We start from the raw sequence: 12,291 nt of genomic DNA, 5'->3' as shown, positions 1-12,291 counted from the left end.
CTAGGTAATACTATGAGGAATTTTTATTTCCTTTTTTGTTCCATTTTTTCCCCTTTTATTCCATATTTGTGTTTCCTATCTCCTGAATGTCTTGCAAAGGACATATTAAATTCTTTAAATTAGAAAGAAAGATATTTTAAAAGAGGCAAGTTCGCTATTTAAAAGGCGGTATTTCAACATGATGTTTTGAATAGATCCAATTAAGTGGATCCAATTAATCTGAGCTACATCAAATAAATTTATTTTCTTATAAGAAGAATACAATCCTGGAAACATCTAATTAACACCCTTTCTAATATATTACTTTGAAAGTGGTTAACCACACTTTGAGGGTATGTCAATATTAAGTGATACCAAAAAAAAAATGTACCACATTGAAAGATTTTTAGTCGTTCACATTATTTTGTAACTACCATTGCCAATAACTAAACAAACCAAGAAAAGCAGTTTTTTTACATTACTATAGCTGTTACTGAATTATGAACACCATTATTATTCATTGCTCCTATTTACTGAGCACTTAGCAAACACTAGGTACTGCCTTAGAACTGCTTGGGTACAATCTCCTATCAGGTAGCAGTTTTTATCATAATCATGATTTATAGTTGAATAAATTTGTCCAGGGTCACATAATACTATCATACAGTTCTGAAGTAAAAATGTAAGCTCAGTTTTGTCTGTCCCTAATATCCCTGCTCTACTACTGTATACTTTCACACTCAATGTAATGGGCTAATAGTATTAAAATTTAAGAAAAAGTACACTAAAACACACACTGGCTAATTTGTGCATTTTTAAGACCACTAAGAAAATAGAATTTCCTCATTTTGTTCTTGCCACAAACCACATTTTAACCAAACTTTCTGAGGAAGGTACAAAAAGCATTGCTTAATCTTTTCCTCCCAATATATTACATCTGGTTAGACACAACTATATCTATGATCCACTTGAATGCCCTGTCAAAGCATTTCCTTTTGTTGTATATATTAAGCTAAATAAGGACTAGGCTGGTGTGGCTCAGTTGGCTGGGCATCATCCAGTGCACCAGGAAGTTGCCCATTCCATTCTGGTCAAGGGCACATGCCTGGGTTGCAGGCTCCATCCCCAGTGCAGGGCATGCAGGAGACAGCCAATCGATGTAGCACCATCAATGTTTCTCTTTCCCTCTCCCTTCCTCTCTCTAAAAATCAATAAACTATTAAAAACATAATAAAATAAAAAGATAAATAAGGATAATCACTACTAATAATCTATCAAAAAATAATCCTAGCATTTAGCCCCACCTTAGAAGTACAGCACATAGTGAAATCAGTATTTTACAAGTAATTAAGACAAAAACCAAAAGCTACTATTTTTGAATGTGCTTCTCATTTTGGTTTCCTTTTTCACACTGTAAAATTTTCAGATCCCAAAAATTACCCCCAAAAAGATCATTTATGGCAAAAAAACACCTTGCCTCTGATAACACAATTCTTCCCAAATTCAGCGGCCAAAAGAAGAGAAAATGCCGTTACACTTTAGGTCAAGTTTATGGAAAATGTGAACAGAGAATTGCAAACTGCTTTTTTCTGTAATTACCTACTCGTCATGCCTTCTGTGGAAGGACAAGTCATCAGGTTCCTAATATGCCTCCACTGAAGGTATCCATTCATCCATTAGTTCATTTGACAACTCGACACACATTTCCTGAGCACCTACTATATATCACATGCTGTTCTGGGTGCTAGTCATAATGAGGTTTCTAAATCCAACAAGAGCTTTCAAAATCACATGCTTAGATATGAGAGCACAGAAGAGATTTTCCCAAAACCTGTTCACTGAAACACTGATCTGGAAGAGAAAATGTGGAGTGGAAGCAGTGTAAAAGGGGACAAGCGTAAGAGCAGAGTCCTTTGGTCAGTAAGTTGAGAACTCTGTATATCATTTACCTAGCTAAAGATTCACAAAATGTGTTCACCTTTACAGTGATGCAATAGAGACACCTCTTTAACTTTCACTTTTTTCACAAACTCATTGAACCATAGAACACATTTTAACATACTCTTAATACCTTCAGAAACTATGCTTTGCAGATCATACTTTGGGGAATGCTGAGACACAGTTTCTTGCTGAAGGCCATGGATTTTTAAAATGTTTACCTTTCTGCAAGTTATAACTGTGAACAGAATTGAGTTTGTGCTAACTTCTCATTGACACATGCTTTTCTACTATTTATCTCTGTGAGTTCCCTCTATTTCAGAAGTTTGGTCACTTGAATTTCAACAAAAGTGGCTACATTAAGGTACCTAGTATTTCATAATGGTGGTGCAACTCCTATTTTAAAGGAAGATATAAAGCAATAATCCTGAAATGAAAAGAAACCTTTCTCTCTATGCCCACAGTTGAAACTTCACAAAATAATTAAACACTAAACTGGACATGTGTTTCCTAAAATGGACTGATAAGATAACCTAGGCAATTTTTTAAAAATATAAATTCCTGAGTCCTACTCCAGACTTACTGAATAAGGATCTCCAATGGATATTAAATAAGGGTGAAAACCATACAGAGTAATTCATATTATTTAAGAATTTTGGCAAAGACTAAGTTGTGCTTCTAATATTAAAAATTGATCATTTCAACTGGAGCACTGACTAGTTCTAGTTCTTTGTGTATTAACTTTAAAAATCTTTCTGAATAATTTGTTTTATTACAACATTATATCTTCTAACTTAAGAAATCACCTCTCCTCTTTATTCACTTCGATTATATGAACCCTGAGAAAGAACATACCTACTAAGAAGGGCTCCTGGTGGCTTAATGGGGCTTAAATTTAAAAGACAAAAATAAAAACTATAAAAAATAAATAAATAAACAAAAATAAAAATTATAATAAATAAATAAGACAACAACAAAACAAAAACAGAGCCTGGAAGCCATTTCTTAACAGGGGCCTCTCACACAAACTCTTTCAGGGACAAGTCTGCACTACGCTGCCTTCCTCCTGCATCAACTCCGTCCTGAACTGTTTCTGCCATCTGAACCAGCCCTGAGGAGCTCCTGGAATCCTGTTTCAAACAACAGGACTGAGGCTTCCCAGTCCAATTGAAGCTGCAAAGCTATATTCCCCATCAACATCTTCACCAACCAATCAGAGCAGCTCCATTCTGACCAATCAGAACAGGGCCTTTTGGACCAATCAAACTGTTGGGTTTGGAGTCCTCATTTGCATGAGGATGGACCAATCATGGGCCAATGGTGGGGCATGTCTATATAAGCTGAGGTGAGCCCACTTTCCCTTTCCACCCAAGACTGTTTCCCCAGCTGGAGCTGAAACATCAAAGATGTTGTCTTGCCCAAGCAGAACAGAGCAGACCTGAGCAGAGCTGCCTAGCTGAAGAGGCCTGGCCCCAGGGCAGTCTCACAAGCCTCCTTTATCACAACTGAACTATCCCACAGCCATGTTGTATCCCCACTGAGCTGTTTGGCACTGAATAAAGGTTTCTTCTTCACTGCACCCTGCACCCCAAACTGGGGATTCCTGTTGGCTCCAATGACCATGGCTTGACAGTTACAATAAAATTAAAACATAAATAAAAGTTATTTCCATAAGGAAGAAGTAATGTTATTAACATTAACAGGCCAAGCAAAGTTAAGGCATCCTGTATTGAATTAGTGCTTGAAAAACTAAGATTCTCAGCCCTATGTCTTCTCTAATCTAGGTAAGCATTCCAAACTTTAAAAAGAAAAAAATCCTTAGGAGTACAAGGTAAAAGACTTAAGTACAATTTTGAGTCCTGCTCTAATCATTTTCCTACTTTAACTTTTCCTACTTTTTTAAGTAGTCACCTTGCATAACCAAAGTCTTTTGGTGCAGAATTCTCCCTGAAATATCAATCTACATTAGAAATGAAGTGCTGACGCAAATGAAAAGTGTTGAGAGCTACCTTTTTTTAAGAGAAAGGGGTGGAAAAGAGAAATAAGAATACAACTTGAGAAACATTATCCAAAAATTGGTCAATAAGGAAAAAGTACTTTCCTGGATTTAGTAATTACTTTCTACAACTCCTAAGTACAGTATTTACTAATGACTAATGAGACTCCCGCTCAAAGTCTGAGAGATAAAAGATTGATAAAAGATTATTTTGCTTAACAAGATTAAATTAACACTCATCCAAAAGGAATTAAAAGATACTTGGATAAAAAGAAAATGCTACGTGGTAAAGATTTATTTATTAAATTTTTTAAATATTTAAAAGTTTTATTAAAATGTTTTGTTACACTAATGTTATGTTTAAATACATCCAAGTGTCAAAAGGATTCACTTGAAAATGTTTTGTAACACTTTTATTTTTCAGGTTAACATGTCCTTAGAAGCATTTATTTCTCTTAATTTTAATTCTTCCCCTTTTTTTGTATCCAATAGCAACCACCAAAACTTCCCTTTGATAAATTCTTTTATCTTCATTCAAAGTTAGATAATCACATCTCACCCTTGTATCTCCATAAAAGCTCCCCTCAAAAAACATTTCCCACCCTGATTGATGTGGCTTAGTTGGTTGGAGCACCTCCCTGTACAGGGAAAGGTCGCAGGTTCAATTCTGGGTCAGGGCACATACCCAGGTTGGGGGTGCGATCTAAAGTCGGGCATGTACAGGAGGAAACCAATCGATAGTTCACTCTCACATTGATGTCTCTCTCTCCCCCCCCTTTCATTTCTTATCTCTCTAAAATCAATAAAAAGCATGTCCTCAGGTGGGGATTAAAAAAATAAAATACTTTCCCAAACGTAAATTTGTTTTTTACAGAATAAAAAATTCAAGCTGTTTCCACACACACTTTTCTACCTTTTGCTAAGTCCTAGCCTCCTTTTGTGTTCTCACACCTGTAGAAATTATAATACTTATCATACTTCATATTCTGTTTTCTTCTACTTACCAACTATACTACATGAATTTAATCTTTTACAGAGATTACAATATCCAAACTGAGCCCTGGCTTTGGTTTTCCTCAAATTTAAAAACAATGGCCACAAAAAAAGCACACAGGGAATATGTTAATTCTTTCTGTATCAGTTTCAAATTAAATTACATGAATGATTTTAATTAATAAAAAAAAATTCTTAATGTTATGCTCTTTAGGCTATTTATGTTATGTCACCTAAGAAGATTATACATTCCCTTGCTTCTAATTTACCCACAGGAAGTTTTCAACTATTTTGTTTCCTTTTCTCACATAAATCTTTAGTTTTCTTCTACAGTGAATAATTCAGATTTTTGGTTATAGGATCCCATACTTACAAAAGTAAATTAATTCACTTGAGCAGACAAGTTATTATGTTTTAAAGAAAGCGCCAGCCCTGGCCAGGTGGCTCAGTTGACTGGAGTGTCATCCTGTTCACCAATAGGTTGCAGGTTTGATTCCTGGTCAGGCGCATATCGGAGGCAACTGATCAATGTTTTTCTCTCACATCGATGTTTCTCTCTCTCCCTTCCTTCCTCTCTCTAAAATCAATAAAAACATATCCTAGGGTGAGGATTAAAAATCATAATAAAGTACAGACCACTATAACTGGCTATTTGAAATTGGGGAAGAAATGGTTTAAATTCATAAAAATACCTAAATTATTCGATATAGTTAAAAAACCTATTATGAGTCATAAACAAAAATTTGGGAAACATTAAACAAAGCATAAAAACTAGTATTAGTTTTAGCTGTTATTGACCACCTATGAAATCACTAGTAAGTCACCTCTTGTCCTAAGGTTCTACAGTGTAAAAAAGGGGATTTATGCCCAGCTGGTGTGGCTGAGTCGGCAGCTGGGCATCGACCTACGATCCAGGAGATCCCGGTTCAATTCCTAGTCAGGACACATGCCGGGATTGCAGGCTCGATCCCCAGCAAGGGGAGTGCAGGGGGCAGCCGATCAATGGCTCTCATCATTGACGTTTTTCTCTCTCTCTCTCCCTTCCTCTCTCTCAAATCAATAAAAATATATTTTTCAAAAAGGGGGGGATTTATGATTTCTAATATTCCTTATGTTTCTAAATGTCTGAGTTCCATTAGATATGTAATGCAATTTCAGTCTTGAGTTTTGTATGTTATATTGTAAACACCTGCACATACCCATAAACACACCACAATGATATTTCTATTGAAGAAAATTTTCAGGAAAAAATGTAAAAATTCAAAATAGCAACTAGGCATTTTCATATATTGACTGTGAGAGAGTAACTGCTATATTCCTTCCTAAAAGTCCGTGTGACGTTATCTATGAAAAATTAGAATGAAGAAGCCCTTTAAACCCAGTATTTGCGTTTCTAGGAATGAAGACGAAAGCATAACTTGCACATTTACATAAACACCTAGGTCAGAGATATATATTACAACATTGGATATATAATATGCAGTTCAAACTTAAGTCCAAACCTGAGTTACTGATTTTTACTCCCAATTCTGTTCTGCCTAGTTTTCCACAGTCTAGTAAATGGCCCCAGTTGGTCAAGGTAAATAGCAAGGAGTCATTACTCATTCCTCCTTCACAATCTATCCACTAGAAAGTCCTATCTCTTTTTCCCTTAAAACACACTGAAAATCAGTCACTCCTCTAGATCTCTTCTGCCACCAATCCCAACCACATCTGTCACACCAGGACTACAATAAAAACCTCCTGAGTGATTTCCTCCCACTTAATCCTGTTCCTCAGGTCAACAGAAGCCAAAACGATCATTTTAAAGATCATGTTCTTCCCTGTGTAATCCTCTCCCACACTTTCCATTGCACTTAAAGGAAAATCTAATGCCTCATGCCTCTACCTGCCTCTCCAAGCTCATCTCAGGCCACGCTCTCCCCTGGTTTGACCATGCTAGGTAACACGGACAATCCTAAAACCTACCAAGAACTCTTTCCTGCTTCAAGGCCCTTGATCATGTTTTCTTCATCCTGGAGAGCATCTTTCAAGGCTGGCTCCTCACCCAGTTATTATCTAAATAGCCTTCCCTTTGCCACATATTTTCCCTTTTGTACACTATTACTTCATACTATCTGTTCCTTTCATACACTCTCCTCAATCTTGTTATTGTTTTTATGGTTCTTCACACTAGTACATAACATCCAGATGCAATTAACTATTTCACTGCCATTTTCCCAGCAATATGTGTAGTTCATATCAATATTTATTATATGACAGACTAACACAAGGACAACATGAGTTTTTGCCACAGATAAGCTATTGTTTAAATTAAGAGTCTTAATTTAGAGTAAAAATTTTACAGATCAGCCAATACCTCTATTTAATGTACTTCAGCTAAAATAAGAAAAGTATCAATACGAATTTGGTGAAAATTTACACAGTATACAATAACGTACTAAAAGCTTATGATCTGGCTTCAGCAATCTTCTTGGCTTCAGCTCTGGCCAAACACACATCTTAATTTGTGACCATTTCCCTATGGGAAATATAAATTGTTCAGATTGGCCGTAACTCAAGGTGCACATGGCAAGAGATGAAGCTAATAAGATTGCTGAAGACAGATCAGGCTTTTGTACTAGAATAAATGATCATGTTTTAGAGAGTCAGAGGTTTGTTATCAAAGTTTGTATACCATATGAACAGGTAGGGCATCTGGTCAACTACAAGAGTGAGAGATTAGATTCAGTACAAAGGTTACCTCCTGCATGCTATAACATAGTAGCATTTTTGCTATCACAGAATCAGTATCATGTTTCTTGTGTGACAGACTAAAATTTAGAGTGTCCTTTACTGTTAAAGGTTTCAAAGGTGTTATACTAAGGCCTGTGTGACTTGTTCCTAAAACTACCCCAGTGAAATTATGTGAAATTGGCTTTATGAAATCTTGTCCAATCTTAGATAACGTACCAGACTCAAAATAAGTATTCTTTCCACTGATAACACATTCACCTTATCTCATTCATAACAAACTATATCACATTTGAAAAACATACTCTATTGGTCCATATGCTTGCACATTCTATTTTTATTTCCAAATGAGGGATGCTTACGTAATAAGTGTACTCCTAAAATCATGCTGCATAATATATAATTTGTGCCTGGCCGGGCGTTGCTCAGCAGTTGAGCACTGACCTAGGACCCAGGAGATCGCGGTTTGATTCTGGGTCAGGGCACATGCCCGGGCTGCGGGCTCTATTCCGTTGGGGGCGTGCAGGAGGCAGCCAATCAACCACTCTCATCATTGATGTTTCTATCCCTCTTTCTCCCTCCCTTCCCTTCTCTGAAATCAATATATATATAATTTGTTATTGAAAACATTTTGCTATTTGTTATCATTCTATAATTGGGAAATTGGTCTTGGGAAATAACACTTTAATATTAATTGTCAATATTAATCCTCCCAAATATAACAATCTTAACTTTTAAAAAATAATGCCTATATTGTAGCAGGCCCCAATTCTCCTTTCTTTTTACTCTAAGCCTTTTCTTCACTTACCTAGACCCTAAAATCTTCTGATTTGGTAGCCCTCTGATTTTATTCTATATTTACTATTAAAATTCCAGGAAGAACAATAGAAATGTTAAGGTCAACTTTCATTAGCTCATTCCTCTGGTACTATCCTAATTGTTTTCCCATTAAAAATTATTCTTTGAGAAAAAAGAAAGTATAAAAACAATCAAATTTCTTTTTTGACCCTCTAAATAAAGCTTCTTCATCTAACTGGAGCAACCCATTAGATGACTCCTGAAGTTCTGGGCCTTTGGAGAGTCATAAGTCCTTCAGTCCTTTGGAAAAGCTTCAGTCCTCCTATAAATTTCACCTCTCTTTATCTCAAATCAGGAATCAACAAGTCCAGGTACAGAGCTACAAGCACAGCAAATAAAACCGCAAAGGGAAAAACTATGGATCTTAGAACTCCAGCGAGTCACAACCTCAAAGGTAAACAGGTTATCACTCTTTGAGGAGGACTGTGTATAATATGGGGAATGAGTATCAGAGGATTGAAAATTTGGAAGTGATGGCTATTGCACAATCTCTCTCTGTAATCTACACACCATTCCCATCACAACAAAGCAATGAGCAGTGGAAGGCACCTTACCCTACTTACCCGTACAACTGAGTTGCAATATATAGTTAATGACCTAGTTTCATACTACTTCTTGAAGTAGAACAAAAACACAACAGAAACCTACCTTCAAAAGGGGACCCCAATTGGTATTTTCCACTAAAAAATTTTGGCAGTGAAAAGACAAGTGCTCCCAGTCCAATCATAAAGGATGCAAATGCAAGCCATCTTGGTTTGTGTCCTCTCTCGCCAACGTATGAAACAAATAAAGACAACAAACAGAATGCTATATCATAGCTTGATGATATCAGGCCGGTCAGGGAACTCTTCATTTCATAGCGCTTCTCAATAGTGGAAATGCTAATATTTACTAGGCCATTTACCACAATACCTAAAAGAGAAAAGAAAAAAAAAGTATGGGCATTATTACAACTTTACCATATAGATTACGATTATTAGCACAATGTACTAAAGTTTGGTTGTTCGTTTTTTTTAATATTTTTTTTTAATGTACCAATTTTTGACAGATTCAAAGTTTCAATGGTAGGTAATCCCAAACATACTTCCTTACAAAATCAGTTTGCTTTTAAATTGTACACTTGTGAATTTTCAGGTGTTAAATAAAATTGATGCTTACCACATCCTAAATTGTAGCTAACTTTGTTTTTCTTTAAATGACAATCAAAAAGTCAGACTGGTAAAATCTCAGAGGACAGTTTGCCAGTTTCCAAGTGTAGCATACTTTCACCACCCTCACTTAGGAGAGTACAAAAAGTATAGCAGATTCCAGAGGTCATCTGAGTAATGCTCAATCACTTTCCAAGTTATTCAGTCCTTAAACATATTTATATATAACAAGAGATCCTTGACTTAGTCTTTGAAAGTTGAAATTGAGCTCTCAAGTCTCTTTTTTCTTCTAACACTCTTATAGACATTAAAGTTAAACATCCTGGAGCAAAAGTAAACATAAATCAAGAGTATTATGTCAACCTGTAAGATGCTAAATCATAGGCAAAGTAAAAGAAAAAACTTACACTTCATCTGCTTATTATAACTATAATGGAGGAATATAATGTAAACAAGGAAAGACTGAAAATCCAATTTTGACTGACAACAAAAATAGCCTGTCCAAATATCGATTAAATTTACAGTTTAAACATTAATATAAATTAAGAAGAAAAGTCATCTGATCAAATTACAAAGTTTTTAATTGGTTACCTCTCTTAAGAAAATACCATCACTTGTTTTCATTTATTTATTAATAGAATGAGTGCACACAAGCCATGATCTCTATAATATTTTTAAATTTTGCTTTCTCAAGAAAATTGATATAACAAGTTTTAAAAGTCCTGCCTGGCAGGTATGGCTCAGGAGCTGATCATCAACCTATGATCCAGGAGATCTCAGTCTGATTCCCAGTCAGGGCACGTGCTTGGGTTGCAGGTTCAATCCCCAGTGGGGGGCATGCAGGAGACAGATCAATGACTCCCTCATCATCGATGTTTAATCTCTCTCTCCCTCTCCCTTCCTCTCTGATTTATAAATCAATAACGATATTTTTAAAATATAAAATAAAATTAAAAATAAAAGTCCTAATATACTTTTATGCCAGTTTAATGAGTCTAGAAGTCAATTACAGTTCCTAAGATTTCAATGTAAAATAAAGTATCCAAAGTACCTAGGAATGACATATTTATAAGGAAATACGGTTATCTGAGAATATGAAAATTTCCTTATCCAAAAATCAACTTCCCAACATATTTGCTATAGTGATTAAAAAGTCAGTCATTAGAACTCTTTGCCTTTATGGTAAAACTTTTCTGAAAAAGTAAATACATAAACTCTTGTGGAAGTATGGCACTTTAAGCCTATGAATCCCAATGTGAATTTATGCTACAGAAGTTCCAAGAACTCTGCTTAAAAAAAAGAAATTCCATGAAATACCGCATATTATGTCTCACTATTGTAAATACCTGAAAATAGGAGGCATGTTAGGAAATTAAGTTCTAAGAGAAATCCTGTTTATCTCAATGAGAAATCCTGTTAACACAATGAGAAATGTTGGGTTACGTAAATTTACCTGACAAATTTTAGGGTTCCCCCTTCACAATTAAACACTTATTAATATATGATGGAAATAGTCTTCCCACGGATCATGTTTGAGAAACATGGTAATAAATTGGGGACCTCTGGGTAGATGTAGCTCCAGGCTAAACATTTTTTAAGAGTGCCAATTATATTTGATAACCATTTTTAAAATATGTTGTATTAAATGTAACATGATGTCTTCTGGAATAATATAGAAATTTCAGAATACATTTTTTAAGATAAAACACAAGAATTTATTTACTTGTGTCCAACTGTTACAGAATAGTAAGAAGCTAGGAAAATTCCAGGACAAGTGGAAATTAAGAAAGATAACTAAACAGCAGTTTCCAGCCACCTAGTAAATCCTATCTTCCTCAAACCAAGGATTCTTAAAAGTAAATGGCTTGCATTTCTCCTCCCCAACAAGAGGGTAAATGGCTTAAGTCACCCTACTCAGGGAAACAGATTAAAAAATACAATTAGTGCCATTTGCCAACCACACCCAAGGACAGACTACATAAGAGAATAAATCTCATTTTGGTATATTAGCATAAAGCTAATGAATATTCTATTGATTTCCCCCTAAGACTTCCCCTAAAAGCCCAGCGTTTAAAACCCCTGAAAAAAACCCAAGCTCTCTCCCCAGGGAGCACTCCCCTGCCATTCCCTTCCCCCTCTCCTTTCCCTACAGCCTAAACTCCAAGGGACCCCACCATACTTGCAACCAATGGAGCACCAGGCAGCAGCGTCTCCTCCTGGGCTAATCCCTTTGAACTTGTCTCCAAGGCCCCCTTCTCTCTGGCTTCCCAGTGAGCAAAGTAGCCTAGCCTAGGCTCCTGTTACTTCTTCCATGCCCTTCCTTGATTCACTGTCCTAAGTAAATAAATTCTTGCTTTCTTTTCTACCCTTTGTCTTTTGATTGAAATCTTTCATTCAAGGAGACAAGAAAAGAGGTCTCCTCATCTCGCTGGTAACACAACTTCTTTGAATTCTCCAATCCGTTGACACTGAGATGCTGGGAAATCAGATTCTGAACAACTGAGATCAAGAAATTGACTAAGATGAAGATATTGAGAGAAGGTGAACTTTAGTGGGGACAAGAAAGGTGGAAAGGGAAGTAACTCGTTAGCACGAAACTACCTCTAGAAGATGATCAGCAGTCCGACTTGCAATCAACACTGAGCA

The 12,291-nt window shown here is 36.0% G+C and overlaps 1 protein-coding gene across 1 annotated transcript in view; it reads right to left on the bottom strand.

Moving 5' to 3' along the window:
• SLCO4C1 (solute carrier organic anion transporter family member 4C1) overlaps positions 1-12,291 on the bottom strand; it is a 59,057-nt gene that overhangs the window by 45,265 nt on the left and 1,501 nt on the right. The window contains exon 2 of the mRNA XM_081132061.1: positions 9,146-9,409. Coding sequence (XP_080988187.1) covers positions 9,146-9,409 — 264 coding nt within the window. The remainder of the gene's footprint in view (positions 1-9,145; positions 9,410-12,291) is intronic.

Source organism: Miniopterus schreibersii (assembly GCF_964146895.1).
Source record: "Miniopterus schreibersii genome assembly, chromosome: 3".
NCBI lineage: Eukaryota > Metazoa > Chordata > Mammalia > Chiroptera > Miniopteridae > Miniopterus > Miniopterus schreibersii.
Note: the sequence above shows the minus strand (reverse complement) of the source record. Positions and strands in the feature narration are given on the sequence as shown.